Source organism: Triticum aestivum, chromosome 5B (assembly GCF_018294505.1).
Source record: "Triticum aestivum cultivar Chinese Spring chromosome 5B, IWGSC CS RefSeq v2.1, whole genome shotgun sequence".
NCBI lineage: Eukaryota > Viridiplantae > Streptophyta > Magnoliopsida > Poales > Poaceae > Triticum > Triticum aestivum.
This window is the reverse complement of record NC_057807.1, coordinates 494,783,767-494,802,518: the sequence shown is the minus strand read 5'-3', so window position 1 is coordinate 494,802,518 and position 18,752 is coordinate 494,783,767. Positions and strand designations below refer to the sequence as shown.

At 48.4% G+C, this 18,752-nt stretch overlaps 1 protein-coding gene across 1 annotated transcript; it reads right to left on the bottom strand.

Annotated features, from left to right (window-relative positions):
- Positions 1–924: 924 nt before the first annotated feature.
- LOC123112752 (DEAD-box ATP-dependent RNA helicase 7) lies at positions 925–5,001 on the bottom strand. The gene is made up of 13 exons (XM_044533835.1): positions 4,421–5,001; positions 3,832–3,966; positions 3,609–3,749; positions 3,408–3,519; positions 3,199–3,269; positions 2,953–3,107; positions 2,750–2,861; positions 2,389–2,490; positions 2,083–2,315; positions 1,894–1,990; positions 1,721–1,815; positions 1,504–1,637; positions 925–1,364 (listed from the first exon to the last, which is right to left on the bottom strand). The coding sequence occupies exons 1-13, from the start codon at positions 4,925–4,927 to the stop codon at positions 1,156–1,158; spliced, it is 2,103 nt and encodes a 700-aa protein (XP_044389770.1). The 5' UTR covers positions 4,928–5,001; the 3' UTR covers positions 925–1,155.
- Positions 5,002–18,752: the final 13,751 nt, after the last annotated feature.

Genomic DNA, 18,752 nt, shown 5'->3' with positions numbered 1-18,752 from the left:
GCCATCCCCCTTGCTCACGCTCGAGAACATCAGCCGCCTCATCACGATGGAAGCATCCACGCCAATCCCCCCAACCAGGAGCAACGAGTGCAGGAGGTTGGCCGCCGGGCAGGCAAGGGCGTCCAGCAGGCGGCGAAGCAAAGGTATCCAGGCCCTCCTGGGAACGAGCCTTCTGCCCTCCGATGGCCGGGTCCGATCTGCGGCAAGCAAGTGCAGCCGCGGCTAGTGCGGCGGCGGCGAACGTCGATGCGGGAGGGACCACGGGCGCTGGCTCGGAGGGGAGCGAGCTCGGTGGCGATGGACGCGAGCTCCCGGGCGCGGCCGGCTGGAGGAGGGACGGAGCCGCCACGGGGACCAGGATGTCGACAGCAGCAGCCGTCGTCGACGGAGCGGGGCAGCCACCAGCTGCCGCGGGCATGGGTGGCGTCGGTGTCGCAGTGGCCGGCGCCGGAGCTGGGCAGTTGCCGGTAGCCGCGGGCATGGGGAGCTTCGGTGATGTGGGCGCTACGAGCTCGCACGGAGGCATCACCAGCACCGCCATGGGCACGGCACGAAGCTGGGTGGGCAGGTCCAGCGTCGTCGTCTGCGGCGGCGGAAGCAGGAGGTCCCGATCCGGATCTGACCGGGAAGACGATAGGGATGGCGGCGGGACGTCAACCGGCTTGAAGCCCACAGGCAACGAGGGTGGAGGCGGCGGCAACATGGCGGCTGGGCTTGCTGGCTGGCCGACGGGGCCGGAGTGGCCGCCGCCGGTGCGCGCTAGCAGGAGAGCTCGGGGTCGGGTCACTCGGCGCCCCCCTGCCGCTGCTTGTTGTGAGTTTCCATAGAAAATTTATGGCCAACTTGCTCCATATGAAGAACAGAAAACAGAAAACAGAATTGCAACCAAAATAGATTTGCAAGAGCTGATTACTAAAGCAGGTCTGTCTCAAAACAACACACATAGCTTCATCCGTTCATAACAGTGGCTGAGTATCAGTATCAGATCAACATTTTACACTCTTACGTTGGCATAATCTCGGGGGACAGAACACTCGTAACAAATAAAACAAAAAAAAAACCGATACACGGCGCAGTCAAAACTTTGACGATTCCCTGTGCCTTCTTTCATCTCTCAAACTCCCGTCAAAAATAGATTATACTGTTTCTAGGTCTTCACCTCCTGTTAAACCTGCCTCCGCCGCCTCCCCTGCCTCTTCCGCCACCACCGAACCGTCCACCTCCGCCGCCGCCGAACCTCCTTCCACCGCCTCCACGGCCGCCAAACCTCGACCCGCCAGAGTTACCCCTCGACTGCTCCCTCTCTTGCAAGGCTGGCAGTTGCTTCACTTCATCGATTGTCACCCCGGCCGCGTTCTCCGCGCCTGCAGGGGATCATGAAGATTTTTTTAGCAGGTGAGGTTGTAATACCCAATGCACAAGAGGTGAATGCATTCGAATGTAAATTCAGTCAAATATAGCTTACAACTGTACAAGTGGAACAATATAGAAAAGGGCATATACCTTGAATGTAGTCTTGAACCTCTGCTGAAGGAACATCAAACACAGCGCTTGTTCCATCAGTGGTCAGGGTTATACCATGTAGACTTGAAAGTCTATCTTCTGGCATGAACCTTTTCAATGTACTAATAACAAACCTGCACACAAGATACATTGTTGAATCAATCCAACATCCAACAAGACATAAGACACAAAACCAGCATGCGCAGCAGTTACTCACGATGGTGTGTACAACGGTCGGCCAGTTTGAAGGTGTAGTGTAGTATGGTTCTCCATAGATGAAAGCAAAGATCTCTTCTTTATGTCAGTGTAGCCCTAAGAAGCACATTCTGTTAATTACCCCATTAACAGCCAGTATGATCAGAACAACTATAAAACTACAAACAGACTTACAACTGCCTTTGCCAGTGCTTTGGCTAGTAGATCGACTGCCGACATGCTGGAGTTGCTTAGCAGTTCCTCTGCTTGTTGCCGGAAAACAGGAATGACACTGCAATGTATCCACCCACGCAGTTAATGGCACAATTCAATCTAAGACAGAATCTGTTTAGTCCCAGATAATAATTAATTAAAATGCATTACCTGTCAGACACACTTGCAATGGCCTCTGCTGCTTCATTGCCAGCAGATTGTGCCACATCAGTAGGCTGCGGTGCAGATATATGTTCAAACTTCACTCCAGACTCCCTCTCTATTCTGGTCACACCGAATTTATATCTGGGTTCAAAAAGCATGACTGCAATGCCAGTATTGCCAGCCCTCCCTGTCCGGCCTGACCGATGTATGTAGGCTTCAACATCGCGTGGAGGTTCACACTAGAGATTTGGAATATGATCAGTGAGGGAGCTAATTATCAGAGAAGTTAATCAACAGCAGTTATTGGCATACCTGAATGATAAGCTGCACATCATTAATGTCAAGGCCTCTTGCTGCCACATTTGTAGCAACCAAAACGAGGAACTTCCCGCTCCTAAATCCAGCAATGACGACCTGCATAACAATCCGGTAATCAGTACACTTCAATAGCTGTGTTACAGTTATAAGCATATTACAAATGGATGATATACTCTCATATTACTAGAATCAGACTCTGAAATACTATAATACCCAAGTCAACTAGCATATATAACATAAATGATATATTCTAAATTTCTAATGTGTTGGTTACAAAAATTGTTTCAGATAGAACAGCACATTAGTTCACTTGAAGCACATTGGGCACGAGCATTGTCAAAACAGAATCACTTACTTCACGTTGAGCCTGTGCGATATCTCCATGCAGGGCACGGGATCCAGGAATCAAACTAGAGAGCTCAGATGCAGATTCCTTTGTCTCGGTGAAAATAATGGTCCGTCCTCCACTGAACGCAAAGATTAAAAATACAGTAAAAACTTGGGAGAATTGCATTAGTCTTATCTGCCAACAGGGTGATCATTGGTAGAAGTACATACTGGCTGTAGCATTTTATGATGTCTGGAATAATCTGCGACCTTGCAGCCTTGTTGCAAGGAAGAGCAAGATGCTTAACAGACGCACTAGCTTTCATTTTCTCGTTGCCAACAAGATCAACTGTTTTCCTGTCAGCTTTCAGAAAGCTCATTGAGAGCTACAATCATTCCACAGTATAGTCAGTTCACATGCTTGTCAAAAAGAAGATTGTCAACAGAAATAACATATCTGGCCAAAGCGGTTCATACCTTTTTTACCCACTCCGGTAGAGTAGCACTGAAAAGAAGTGTCTGTACTTTTGTAACATCCTCAACCTTGCCTGTTTATAAAACAGTAAAGGAATTTGGATTAAGTTGGGCAAGTGAGTTACATGCAAGGTCAGGTATATTCACTTGTGTAACACCATACAGGCAACTTCATAGAACGAACATCTAGTATTACAAGGATTTAGACATACCAAGAATAAGCTCGACATCATCCTTAAACCCCATGTTAAGCATTTCATCAGCCTCATCAAGGACACGGAATTTCAAGCACCTCAAGTTTAGTTTTTGCTTTTCAATAAGATCCTGGGCAAGAAAGTGATGCAGCGAGCATTAGAACAAAACTAAGAGAGCTATAGAGCAAATGAACCAGGATAAACAGAGGGGGGAAATACCTTGACACGGCCAGGAGTCCCAACAACAATGTCGACCCCCTGTCTCAGTGCATTCTCTTGAGGACGGTAGGGGGAACCTCCATAAGCACAGCATGTAGAAAGCCCAAACGTTCCACCATAAAACTCGAAGTCTGCATGCACCTGAAATTTGTTGGGAATGTCAGACCACAGATGATTTAGATGAAGGATCCATCTTTCTTGAGAATCAGACGGTAGTACATACCTGATTGGCCAGCTCTCTGGTTGGCAGCAGAACCAAAACACTTGGAGGCCTGCCGTAATCAGTCCTTCTCGTTGCCTTGTGTGGCCCATTAACCAATGATTCCAATATGGGTAGAACAAAAGCCAGCGTTTTGCCCTACAATCAAAATGAACACAATGTTTTCAGGAAACATCACATGAGCACAAACACAAACTGATCTTCATGTATAGGCCCCCAAAATGGTTGTTTTTATGGTCAGGACACCAAGAACGATAACCACAAGCAATGTTGCGCAGACCTTATGGCCTACTAAGTATTAACACTTCCCTTTTAGCATGAAGTACATAACAAATGACCACATGTGAACAGAAGGCGTGCAATTGTGTGACAGGAACAACTCTTCTCTCCTAATCCATGGAGTTCTGACAATGATCATGGTCACAAATTACAGATTTATTCTCTTCAAAATTATGTGATTGATAGGTGTCAAATTCGCTAAGCACGCTTGTTACTATTAAATCTAAACGCAGATGAAACTACAACCCAGCTAACCAGTTCCTACATGACGAATCAATCAATCAAATGAGACAGGGAAGGGAGGAACAGTCACCTGTCCGGTGCGCGCGCGGCCGACGAGGTCGTTGCCGTCGAGGACGAGGGCGAAGGTGGTGGCCTGGATGGGGAAGAGCGCGTTGATGCCCTTGGACTTGAGCTTGTCCTTGAGCTTCTCGGAAATCCGGAAGTTGGCGAGCGCGTTGGGGTCGGCGGGCTCCTCCTCCTCCTCGCCGCTGGCGGTGAGCTCCCCGTCGTCGTTGGCCGGCTCCTCGGCCGGCTCGGCCTTGGCCTTCTTGTCCTTCTTCTCCTTCTTGGCCTTCTTGGCGGCGGGCGCCCGGTCCGACTCGGAGCTGGTGCTGCTCCGGCCCTCCTCGTCGGAGGAGGCCGGCTCCTTGGTCTTCCGCTTCTTGTCTTTCTTCTCCTTCTTGTCCTTCTTGCCAGAGGCGGCGGCAGCTGCCTCGGCCGCGGCGGCGGCCTCGGCCTTGAGCTGCTTGCGCTTGGCCTTCTTGGAGGCGGAGTCGTCGACGGCCATGGGCTCGGGGATGGCGGCGATGGAAGGCATCGACGGGGCGGGGGCGGCGGCGGCGGCGGCGGGGGTGGGGAGGGTGGGAGGCTGGCAAGGGATGCGCAGCCGGGGAAAGAGGGGGGGGGGGAGAGGTCCGGGGCCGAGAGGTTTATGTAGTTACGACGCGCGGGATGAAACCCTAGGCCGCGGGCCACTGACAGGTGGGGACACGGGTTCTTTCCCGGAGGTGGTGACAGGTGGGGCGCCACCGGCCGCGCGATGAAGATATTTTGCGGCAAGCGTGGCCGTTGCGTTTCGTGATTCGTCCACCGTGGAATGCGTGGGACCTGTCTCGTTCTTAGAGCGGTTCCTGGGCCAGGCTTTATTAGACAGGAAAAACATTGATTTGCTTTGGGTTTAGCCCAGGCCCGATCGGCCCATTGCCGAGTAGGCCATGAACCACACTTCTGTAATAGGCTAACGGCATCTTTTTTTCCATAGCTCCTACTCCGCGCTTAACGCGCCACGGAGCGAACCGGCGCTCACTGGCGTGGGCTGGCCCATCAATGTGCACGCTCGCTCAGTCATCGCCAACCCCCCACCCCCGCGGGACAAAATTACTGTTCTGACCTATGTGGCTAACAAAATCCCGAGTTGACCTCGTTTCAACAAAAAAAAATGATTCTGACCTTTTTAGGTGACGCCAACATCCCTGGCGTCTGGGTTGCAAAGCAGACGTCACGCACCCTGGCGTCTGGCCCCTGGCCCGCATGACCCACCAGCCCGTTGACCTGCTGACGTGGCAAAGGGGCCACACGCTAGGAACCCTGGCGTCTGGCCCTGGTAAGTGGATAACCCCATGGAAGAGTGTGCGGGTTCCACCCCACACACTTTCCCCAATCGAGTCCGAGCTTGAAGAAGAGTTACTGCCCCCCCCCACTCTCTCTCACCCCTCAAGTTCCCCCCTCAAATCCTCTCCAAAAGGTGCTTCCCTTAAATGGATCTTTCCATCACTTTGTTGCTTATGGTAATCTCCCCCAAATCACCCTTTTTTTGTGGTTAAATCTTGTTATTTTGGTTGCATTTTTTACATGTTGGTGGAACCCTAGTTCATGTGTTTCTCCCTTATGTTAGTGTGAATGGCTTGGTTAACTTTGGTAATATAATGATATGCATGGTGTGTAGTAGGAATATTTGCTTGTTGAGTAGAAAGATTGGTGGTTACGGTTAGTTAGTGTTTAGGGTTAACTTTGCTTAGTTTGTGTTAATTAGTGAAACTTTTGCGCACATCACCAATAATTTAGTGTTGATATGATTTGGATATAATGAGATGTTTTTGGATAATCACCAATTCTCATCGATGCCTTAAATGCATTCATGTTGTTTTTAGATGGAGAGACTTGTTAATGTTCATTACATGGACAACGAGGCATTCTTGAGTAACAATGTCGACACTGGTGAGGAATCATTGGTTTTTGATACAAGCCCTAGCTATGAGCATGTTGTTGCAAAAGTGAGACAAGTCTTAAAGTGGATGGACACCAATGTTGATGTTAAGTTAATAGGAAGGTATGATGTTGGAGTTGGAGCCAAATCTCGGTTGAAAAGTATGCCTATCACCTCGGATTTGCATTGGGATGTATACAAGGAAAAGGTTTCCCAATCGGAAGACAAGTCACTTGAATTGTTTGCCACCAAGGTTGAATCTCCTCGGTTTACACTTGATTTGAACCGGCATGTCTCTTCCCCAATGGATGACATGAGCGAGAGGACAATGGTGCCACTTGTTGAGCATAGGGTTGTGGTTGATGCCCCCAATGCTTATCGCCAACCATGTCCCCGTCTACCATCTAGTGAAGCAAATGAGGTTGAGTTGTATGCCCCCCAATGCTTCTAGCCAACCACCAACTAGCCAAGCAAATGAAGTTGAGGTGATTGCTAGTGACGAAGTAATTCAAGAGGATGAAGATGCTCATGATGACAACGAAGAGCAAGAGGAAGGAATTCATGGTAATGATGTTGGTGACTTGGATGCGTACATAGCGCAAAAGGACATGGATCGTGAGTTGCCTTTTAGGCGTCAATATGCCTATGACTCGGATGACAAGGGTCCAGGTGATGGTTGGACGAGGATGGATTCGCAAAGGAGGAAAACCAAATCCACTTTGAGCTGACGGGCTTAGAGAAAAGAACTCACTTGTTTCAAGATCTCAGCCTTGCCCATAAAGCTGTTGTTGATGGTGGAATGAGAATGACGACGATTGAGCCAACACCATGCCCGGATCCAGGCGAACCAAGGGAGAAGAACGAGGACTAGAATGCTCATTTGAAGAAAGGAGTGAAGTTTCTGAGATTGCCTATGCTGAAGTTTTGGTTGTCTGACTATACCATTTGGAACCATAGGCCATTTTATGTTGAGCACTCGGACATGAAGTTGCGTTACACCGTGAAGTGTGAGGGAGAAGGATGCCCATGGAAGGTTCGTGCAAGAAAGCTTAAAGAAACCGAAGAATGGGTGTTAAAAAGTTGTGTTGCCACTCATAGGTGCAAACCGCCATCGAAATGACTTAGAAAGACACACCGTCAACTCATATCCGAGTATCTCGGATACAGATGGATGAAAGACATAGCCGTTGATCCAGCTGTGAAAGTGAGGTTTCTCATGCGAACGGTGAAAAAACAATTTGGTTATGAAGTCAAGTATGGGAAGGCATGAAAGGCAAAGGCAAATGCTATTAGGATGTTGTATGGTGGTTATGAAGAAGCATACAACCAGCTCCCGAGGTTGTTGGGCACGATTGCACATGGGAACCCGAGCATGTTTCATGTGGTTGATGATCACGAAGGAGTGTTTCACCATGCCTTCTGGAGTTATGGACAATGTGTGGAGGCGTTTGAGCATTGTCGCCCGGTCTTGTCTATAGATGGCACATTCTTGACCGATAGATACAAGGGCACACTAATGGTAGCAATGGCGCACTCATCAAACGACAATGTGTTGCCAGCGGCATTTGCTTTGGTTCCTTCCAAGCACCAAGACAACTGGGAATGGTTCATGGGTCATGTTAGGCACAAGGTGATTGGGGCTAGGGAGGTATGCATCATATCGGACCGGCACCATGGCATACTCAAGGCAATGGACATTGTTATTCCAGGATTCCCAAAGCTTCACCACAGATGGTGCATGAGGCATTTCGTGGCCAACTTTTACCGGGCATGTAAGAGCAAGGAGCTCAGCAAAGACCTTACCCATGTATGCGTGGCCTTCACCACCGATGCTTTCGATGCTCGGTACAATAAACTCTTTGCAGCGGTGAATGAAGGGGGAAAAGACTTCTTAACTAGGAATTTCAACAAGAAGCACAAGTGGGCACGCGCTCATGACGATGGAGGTAGGCGATATGGCGACATGATGAGCAACCTGATTGAATGTTTCAATGTGCTCAAGGGTGCTCGTTCATTGCCGGTGACTGCAATAGTGGAGTATACTTTCTTCAAGCTTAATGAGTACTTTCAGAGGCATTCTGAAGAGACTGCAAAATGGATAGGTGAAAAAATGGATTATCCAGAAAAGGTTGATGAATGGCTGCAGTTACAAGCAAGCAAGTCTTCAAGGCAACAAGTTATCATATTCGACAAAAGTGAAATGATCTATCAAATTGATGAGCCAGGTGGCACGACACGAGACTATTTTCAATATGGTGGTGCTGCATTTGAGGTGTGTCTCAAGACTCGTGGTGCCAGTGTGAGAGGCCTAATAAGTATCATTGTCCATGCTCGCATTTGATAACGGCAGCAAAGGCGAGAAACATACATGTTTGTGATGGGAAAACCGTGCGGATGCAAGAGTTCCATGTGGAAGCTACTAGGTTGACATGGGCGCCTTGATTTCACCCTTTCCTGGACCAATCATAGTGGCCTGAGTATCATGGCCCTCATATTAAGCAAGACCCTCTCCTGAAGGTGGAGACCAAGGGTAGAAGGAGAACTAAAAGGTTCAGGGGTGACATGGATGACCTGGCTGGATACACTGGCATGAAACAATTTGGTAGCGGTCATTTCATGGAGGCTCCTGACACTATCAACTGTGGGGGGTGCGGTGAAGGGCGACACAATGCACGGACATGCAAGAAAAGGAAAACGTCGAAAGGGGGCATTCCTAGCACTAGCCGTAGAGGAAAGACAAGTCGTGGAGGTGGCACCGATGGTGAACGAGGTGGAAGAGGTGACGGTGGTGGTGGTCGAGGAAGCACAAGTGACAGAGGTGGTGGTGGCGGTCGTAGAGGGAGCAGAAGTGCTAGAGGTGCTGGTGGTCGTAGAGGGGGCACAAGTGCTATAGGTGCTGGTGGTGGTAGAGCAAGCACAAGTGCTAGAGGCGGTGGTGGTCATAGAGGAAGCACAAGTGCTAGAGGTGGTGGTGGACGTAGAGGAAGCACAAGTGCCAGAGGTGGTGGTGGTCGTAGAGGAATGGTTGATAATGGATCGGCCTTCGGTTATTTGCATAATCCAGATGGTTGATCTAATAATAATGGTATATTATTTGTTAATACAATTCCTAGCATTTATTGATTTACTGTATTTACACATCTACTCTCTTTGTGTCTTGTGCTAACAATTGTTTTTTTGTAGGCATGACTTCATCCGGTTCCAGGACGAGGCGGTCGTGCACGGACCAAGAGGACATGCCGAAGACGTGGATGGAGGCTAGGTTGGACAAGGAGAAGGAGAAGGATGTGCCCACACCACCATGTTGGTGTGGTGACGTTTGCAAGGTGAAGGTGTCCACTGACCGCAAGAAGTCATGGACAGAAGGTAGAAGGTTTTTCGTGTGTCCCAACTATGCACATGATCGTGCTCTGCCAACTAACGCATATGACCTACCACCGGTATGTTAGACGTACATACAAAAAATGTAAATATGTTTGAACTCATATTACTAACATAAACATGATTTATATGTAGTCGTCTCCTCCACTTTGCAAGTACTTCACTTGGATAGATCACGAGGTACCAAAAGATGTCCAAGAGGACTAACATCGAGATTGCTTACGGAGGCAACTGAGGGAGTCCCAGATTAAGGGGTCCTCGGACAGCCGAACTATTGATGTGGGCCGGACTGTTGGGCTATGAAGATACAAGACTGAAGACTCTTTCCCGTGTCCGGATGGGACCCTCCTTGGTGTGGAAGGCAAGCTTGGCGAACGAATATGTAGATTCATTTCTCTGTAACCGACTTTGTACAACCCTAATCCCCTCTGGTGCCTATATAAACCGGAGGGCTTAGTCCGTAGAGGCATAGACATACTCAATCATAATCCTCATAGGTTAGACTTCTAGGGTTTAGCCATTACGATCTCGTGGTAGATCAACTCTTGTAATACTCATATCATCAAGATCAATATAGCAGGAAGTAGGGTATTACCTCGATAGAGAGGGCCCAAACTTGGGTAAACATCGTGTCCCCCACCTCCTATTACCATCATCCTTAGACACACAGCTCGGGACCCCCTACCCGAGATCCGCCGGTTTTGACACCGACATTGGTGCTTTCATTTAGAGTTCCGTTGTGACATCGAAGATAGGATTGATGGCTCGCCTTGTTATCAAGGACAACATCACCTCCGGAGGATCCCTGGCCTCAGGCCAAACCCTCCGACTGGGCGGCTTCATCATGACCGCCCGATCGGCCATCGAGCGGACAATGACTACTCGGGTCATCGAAAATCGCCTTCGCGTTGATTCCGAACACTCCAAACAGATGGATCCGACGGAGCTGTCATCTTTAAACGAACTCCTTGATCACATCGCCTCCCTGGGGGTCGCTACAGACAACAATCAGATCGGGCTTAAACCCGATCAGCGAGAAATCAAATCTCCACCGATCACCTATCAGGTATCGGTAATCGAGGAGCGCAACGACAGCTCCCCCTCTACATTGAGGACGAACTATGTTTGGATCACCGAGCTTGAAGAGCCGGATACCCATCTGTGGAACAACACGCCCTGCCCTCCGAACTTAGAATCGGACAATGGGCCGAAAAAATCAGTTGATATCACGGAGCCCGAACTGTTAAGTTTGGAAGTTTCTCAGACTCCGGATCCCAAGGTGGGTCAGGGTTCGGATTTAAAACTGCCCACCCACCCAGATACACGCGATCTTACGTACATACGACAACATCCTCTAGAAACGGTCCATCACTTTTCGGCCCGATTCCTCCTTGCTAGAGACAAGATCGAAGGCTGCAGCGATGAAGACGCAATTACACTATTTTGCAAAAGTTGCATGGACGAAGGAATCCTTAATGCCATTAAGCGACGTCACGTATTACACTTTGCTGACTTGGCAACAATAGTACAGAAGTACTGCGCAATGGAGAGCTCCTGGAAAACTCAGGCAGCACCCTGGGAACCACAAGCCCCCCTGTCGGTGTCAAAACCGGCGGATCTCGGGTAGGGGGTCCCAAACTGTGCGTCTAAGGCTAATGGTAACAGGAGGCGGGGGACACAATGTTTACCCAGGTTCGGGCCCTCTCGATGGAGGTAATACCCTACTTCCTGCTTGATTGATCTTGATGATATGAGTATTACAAGAGTTGATCTACCACGAGATCGTAGAGGCTAACCCTAGAAGCTAGCCTATGATTATGATTGTTCTTGTCCTACGGACTAAACCCTCCGGTTTATATAGACACCGGAGAGGGCTAGGGTTACACAGAGTCGGTTACAGAGAAGGGAATCTACACATCCGAATCGCCAAGCTTGCCTTCCACGCAAAGGAGAGTCCCATCCGGACATGGGACGAAGTCTTCTATCTTGTACCTTCATAGCCCAACAGTCCGGCATACTCATATAGTCCAGCTGTCCAAGGACCCCTTAATCCAGGAATCCCTCAGTAGCCCTGAACCAGGCTTCAATGACGATTGAGTCAAGCGCGCAGATTGTCTTCGGCATTGCAAGGCAGGTTCCTTCTCCGAATACTCCAAAGTAGATCTTGAACACAAGAATCGTGTCCGGCTCTGCAAAACAAATTCCACATACCACCGTAGAGAGTATAATATTCCACGAGTCTAATCTGCTGACAACTTCTCCATAGCATGACATCACGTCGCGGCCCGGTCATTATTCGAACCGTTTCCCCAACCTGCTACTACACGTTTCACGAGGCGATTTTATTGGCACGTCTTGTCGAAGCAGAGATCTTGTCCCCTTATTACAGGATTCTCATCAATACGGGCGTGGGTAACCCAACCGTGCCATTAGCACGGCGCTTGGGGAATAAGCGAGCTTTAGGGCAAGTGGGGAGGCGCATGATTTCTGCTGCCTTTATAAAGGGATAAGGATTCCCCTTTTTCACCCACGCCTTCTCCTTCCTTTGCTTACTCTCTCTCTCTTGAGCTCCTGTGCCCAAGCATTCTCCTTCTCCACCCACAAAAGCATTCCAAAAATGTCTGGATCCGGAGCTGGAGGCAAGTGGATGGCCTCCCCTGTCCAAGAGAAGGATATAAAGAAACTTTGGGAGGCCGGGTATCTGGCCAAGAAGATCGGGCACCATCTTCCAATGGCGGGATAGATTGTCCCCACTCGGGAACCCCACGAGAGGGTTGTATTCCTCCCTCACTTCGTCCGTGGGCTGGGGTTTCCCCTCCACCCATTTGTTCGCGGCCTTATGTATTATTACGGGATCGATTTCCATGATCTATCCCCCAATTCCTTCCTCGGCATCTCGACATTCATCGTCGTGTGCGAGGCCTTCCTCCGTGTCTCTCCACACTTCGGACTGTGGCTGAAGATTTTCAACATGAAGCCCAAGGTGGTGAGCGGCGAGCATGCCGAGTGCGGAGGCGCCATGGTGAGAAAGATGCCCAACGTTAAATGGCCATCAGGTACATTCAATGAGTCCGTCAAAGGGTGGCAAAAACGGTGGTTCTATGTCACTGAACCACGCGGCACAAAATGGGTCGCAGCTCCCGAATTCTGATCCGGAGCCCCATTGCGGCTTACGTCCTGACCCGAGAAGGGCCTGGACTGGTCTTCGTCAGACAAGCTGGCGGTGCTCCAGGCGCGTATCAAGAGCATGGAAGATAAGAACATCAAACTTGTCGATGTAGTCCAAGTGATGTTAGTTCGTCGGATTCTCCCATGCCAACACAGGCCTTGCAACTTATGGGAATTCGATCCGGCCAAGCACCAGACCCTGCTGGAGTTCTTCGGCACAACGCACGAAGACATCTGGAAGGTGCTCTTCAAGTCTGGCAAATCGTGGCCGGACTCAGCCGAGGACCGCGGGTACAAATTGTCCCGTCCTACAAGTTCGGTAAGTTTTCGTATGCTGGCAAGGTGTATGCTTTATTTGCGTACTCTGAGGGAAACGCCTAATATGTTTTCCAAGAATTCTCCTAGGGCTGGACGAAGAAGGTGGAGCGGATCTACTATCCGGCCCCACTGCCAGAAGAACAAGCCGACCCACTTCTGATGAAGATGCTGGTCCCGGCACCTTACAAGGCGCCGAAGAAGGCCGAAAAGGAGGCCAAAGAGACCAGGGGCAGCCTTCGTCGCATGGGCACTTCGGACATGGTGTTCGAAGACTGTAAGGCTCGCTCCTCCTCCAAAGAGGACGAGGAAGAGGGAGAGGAAAGATAATCCCCCCCCTAGCAAGGGGGAGAAAGAAAAGGATGGCCTCCACACGCTTGGAGGCCGAATCATCTAAGAAGGGGAAAGCCTCCCTTCCGGACGAATTCACCACCGCCACCGACAACAGCCCATAGTGGGATCCCAGGGTCAAGCCCCTGGCTAAATCGTGAGTACACAAAACCCGGACACATTCGTATATCCAGACTCACTATCGCATAGCGTTAACGTATTGACTCATGCATTTTGCAGTCCGGCCAGGTCCCACATCGAGCAATCCTCCTCGGAGGATTCACTGGGCTCGGACACGATGGACAGCGGGACTCTCCCGACGGCCTCCTCCCCCAAACACGTGGACAACACTTAGGTGTTGTCCCAAAGGGGCCCAGGCCAAGGAGGAGTTGGGGAGACCGTCAAGGCGGCACCAGAGGGTCAAACCTCGGCAGTCGGACACATGGGGGAGGAGACCCCCATGGTTACTAACGGCGGGGGCCATCTTGAATTCGGTGTTGGGGAACGTAGTAATTTCAAAAAATTTCCTACGCACACGCAAGATCATGGTGATGGCATAGCAACGAGAGGGGAGAGTGTTGTCCACATACCCTCGTAGACCGTAAGCGGAAGCGTTAGCACAACGCGGTTGATGTAGTCGTACGTCTTCACGATCCGACCGATCCAAGCACCGAACGTACGGCACCTCCGAGTTCAGCACACGTTCAGCTCGATGACGATCCCCGGGCTCCGATCCAGCAAAGCTTCGGGGATGAGTTCCGTCAGCACGATGGCGTGGTGACGATGATGATGTTTCTACCGGCGCAGGGCTTCGCCTAAACTCCGCGACGATATGACCGAGGTGGAATATGGTGGAGGGGGGCACCGCACACGGCTAAGGAACGATCCGTAGATGAACTTGTGTGTCTATGGGGTGCCCCTCGCCCCCGTATATAAAGGAGCCAGGGGGGAGGAGGCGGCCGGCCAAGGAGGGCGCGCCAAGGGGGGAGTCCTACTCCCACCGGGAGTAGGACTCCCTTCTTTCCTAGTTGGAATAGGAGAAGGGGGGAAAGAGGAGGAAGAGGGGAAGGAAAGGGGGGCGCCGCCCCCCTTCCCTTGTCCTATTCGGACTAGGAAGGGGAGGGGCGCGCGGCCCCCTCCTGCCTCCTTCCCTCTTCTCCCTCGAGGCCCATGTAGGCCCAATAACCCCCCGGGGGGTTCCGGTAACCTCCCGGTGCTCCGGTAAAATGCCGATTTCACCCGGAACGATTCCGATGTCCAAATATAGGCTTCCAATATATCAATCTTTATGTCTCGACCATTTCGAGACTCCTCGTTACGTCCGTGATCACATCCGGGACTCCGAACAAACTTCGGTACATCAAAACTTATAAACTCATAATAAAACTGTCATCGTAACGTTAAGCGTGCGGACCCTACGGGTTCGAGAACTATGTAGACTTGACCTAGAACTATTCTCGGTCAATAACCAATAGCGGAACCTGGATGCCCATATTGGTTCCTACATATTCTACGAAGATCTTTATCGGTCAAACCGCATAACAACATACGTTGTTCCCTTTGTCATCGGTATGTTACTTGCCCGAGATTTGATCGTCGGTATCCAATACCTAGTTCAATCTCATTACCGGCAAGTCTCTTTACTCGTTCCGTAATGCATCATCCCGTAACCAACTCATTTGGTCACATTGCTTGCAAGGCTTATAATGATGTGCATTACCGAGAGGGCCCAGAGATACCTCTCCGACAATCGGAGTGACAAAACCTAATCTCGAAATACGCCAACTCAACATGTACCTTCGGAGACACCTGTAGTACTCCTTTATAATCACCCAGTTACGTTGTGACGTTTGGTAGTACCCAAAGTGTTCCTCCGGTAAACGGGAGTTGCATAATTCTCATAGTTACAGGAACATGTATAAGTCATGAAGAAAGCAATAGCAATATACTAAACGATCAAGTGCTAGGCTAACGGAATGGGTCATGTCAATCACATCATTCTCCTAATGATGTGATCCCATTAATCAAATGACAACACATGTCTATGGTTAGGAAACATAACCATCTTTGATTAATGAGCTAGTCAAGTAGAGGCATACTAGTGACTATATGTTTGTCTATGTATTCACACATGTATCATGTTTCCGGTTAATACAATTCTAGCATGAATAATAAACATTTATCATGATATGAGGAAATAAATAATAACTTTATTATTGCCTCTAGGGCATATTTCCTTCAGTCTCCCACTTGCACTAGAGTCAATAATCTAGATTACATAGTAATGATTCTAACACCCATGGAGTCTTGGTGCTGATCATGTTTTGCTCGTGAGAGTGGCTTAGTCAACGGGTCTGCAACATTCAGATCCGTATGTATCTTGCAAATCTCTATGTCTCCCACTTGGACTTGGTCCCGAATGGAATTGAAGCGTCTCTTGATGTGCTTGGTCCTCTTGTGAAATCTGGATTCCTTTGCCAAGGCAATTGCACCAGTATTGTCACAGAAGATTTTCATTGGTCCCGATGCACTAGGTATGACACCTAGATCGGAAATGAACTCCTTCATCCAGACTCCTTCATTTGCTGCTTCCGAAGCAGCTATGTACTCCGCTTCACATGTAGATCCCGCCACGACGCTTTGTTTAGAACTGCACCAACTTACAGCTCCACCGTTTAATAAAAACACGTATCCGGTTTGCGATTTAGAATCGTCCGGATCAGTGTCAAAGCTTGCATCGACGTAACCATTTACGACTAGCTCTTTGTCACCTCCATATACGAGAAACATATCCTTAGTCCTTTTCAGGTATTTCAGGATGTTCTTGACCGCTGTCCAGTGATCCACTCCTGGATTACTTTGGTACCTTCCTGCCAAGCTTATTGCTAAGCATACGTCAGGTCTGGTACACAGCATTGCATACATGATAGAGCCTATGGCTGAAGCATAGGGAACATCTTTCATTTTCTCTCTATCTTCTGCTGTGGTCGGGCATTGAGTTTGACTCAACTTCACACCTTGTAGTACGGGCAAGAACCCTTTCTTTGCCTGATCCATTTTGAACTTTTTCAAAATTTTATCAAGGTATGTGCTTTGTGAAAGTCCTATTAAGCGTCTTGATCTATCTCTATAGATCTTGATGCCCAATATGTAAGCAGCTTCACCGAGGTCTTTCATTGAAAAACTTTTATTCAAGTATCCCTTTATGCTATCCAGAAATTCTATATCATTTCCAATTAATAATATGTCATCTACATATAATATCAGAAATGCTACAGAGCTCCCACTCACTTTCTTGTAAATACAGGCTTCTCCAAAAGTCTGTATAAAACCATATGCTTTGATCACACTATCAAAGCGTTTATTCCAACTCCGAGATGCTTGCACCAGTCCATAAATGGAACGCTGGAGCTTGCACACTTTGTTAGCACCTTTTGGATCTACAAAACCTTCTGGCTGCATCATATACAACTCTTCTTCCAGAAATCCATTCAAGAATGCAGTTTTGACATCCATTTGCCAAATTTCATAATTATGAAATGCAGCAATAGCTAACATGATTCGGACAGACTTAAGCATCGCTACGGGTGAGAAAGTCTCATCGTAGTCAACCCCTTGAACTTGTCGAAAACCTTTCGCAACAAGTCGAGCTTTATAGACAGTTATATTACCATCAGCGTCAGTCTTCTTCTTAAAAATCCATTTATTCTCAATGGCTTGCCGATCATCGGGCAAGTCAACCAAAGTCCATACTTTGTTTTCATACATGGATCCCATCTCAGATTTCATGGCCTCTAGCCATTTTGCGGAATCTGGGCTCATCATCGCTTCCTCATAGTTCGTAGGTTCATCATGGTCAAGCAACATGACTTCCAGAATTGGATTACCGTACCACTCTGGTGCGGATCTTACTCTGGTAGACCTACGAGGTTCAGTAGAAACTTGATCTGAAGTTTCATGATCAATATCATTAGCTTCCTCACTAATTGGTGTAGTTGTCACAGGAACCGGTTCTTGTGATGAACTACTTTCCAATAAGGGAGTAGATACAGTTATCTCATCAAGTTCTACTTTCCTCCCACTCACTTCTTTCGAGAGAAACTCCTTCTCTAGAAAGGATCCGATTTTAGCAACGAAAATCTTGCCCTCAGATCTGTGATAGAAGGTGTACCCAATAGTCTCTTTTGGGTATCCTATGAAGACACATTTCTCCGATTTGGGTTCGAGCTTATCTGGTTGAAGTTTCTTCACATAAGCATCGCAGCCCCAAACTTTAAGAAACGACAACTTTGGTTTCTTGCCAAACCATAGTTCATAAGGCGTCGTCTTAACGGATTTTGATGGTGCCCTATTTAACGTGAATGCGGCCGTCTCTAAAGCATAACCCCAAAACGATAGCGGTAAATCAGTAAGAGACATCATAGATCGCACCATATCTAGTAAAGTACGATTACGACGTTCGGACACACCATTTCGTTGTGGTGTTCCGGGTGGCGTGAGTTGCGAAACTATTCCGTGTTGTTTCAAGTGTAGACCAAACTCGTAACTCAAATATTCTCCTCCACGATCAGATCGTAGAAATTTTATTTTCCTGTTACGATGATTTTCTACTTCACTCTGAAATTCTTTGAACTTTTCAAATGTTTCAGACTTGTGTTTCATCAAGTAGATATACCCATATCTGCTCAAATCATCTGTGAAGGTGAGAAAATAACGATATCCGCCGCGAGCCTCAACATTCATTGGACCACAAACATCAGTATGTATGATTTCCAACAAATCAGTTGCTCGCTCCATAGTTCCGGAGAACGGCGTTTTAGTCATCTTGCCCATGAGGCACGGTTCGCAAGTACCAAGTGATTCATAATCAAGTGATTCCAAAATCCCATCAGTATGGAGTTTCTTCATGCGCTTTACACCGATATGACCTAAACGGCAGTGCCACAAATAAGTTGCACTATCATTATTAACTCTGCATCTTTTGGTTTCAACACTATGAATATGTGTATCACTACTATCGAGATTTAATAAAAATAGACCACTCTTCAAGGGTGCATGACCATAAAAGATATTACTCATATAAATAGAACAACCATTATTCTCTGATTTAAATGAATAACCGTCTCGCATCAAACAAGATCCAGATATAATGTTCATGCTTAACGCTGGCACCAAATAACAATTATTTAGGTCTAAAACTAATCCCGATGGTAGATGTAGAGGTAGCGTGCCGACCGCGATC

Excerpts from the sequence above, each read along its gene's own strand:
- LOC123112752 (XM_044533835.1), bottom strand. The coding sequence starts at position 4,927 with ATGCCTTCCATCGCCGCCATCCCCGAGCCCATGGCCGTCGACGACTCC. Across the intron at positions 3,520-3,608 it reads GGACTCCTGGCCGTGTCAAG|GATCTTATTGAAAAGCAAAA; the intron begins GTATTTCCCCCC and ends TTTCTTGCCCAG. Across the intron at positions 3,270-3,407 it reads TGATGTCGAGCTTATTCTTG|GCAAGGTTGAGGATGTTACA; the intron begins GTATGTCTAAAT and ends TTTTATAAACAG.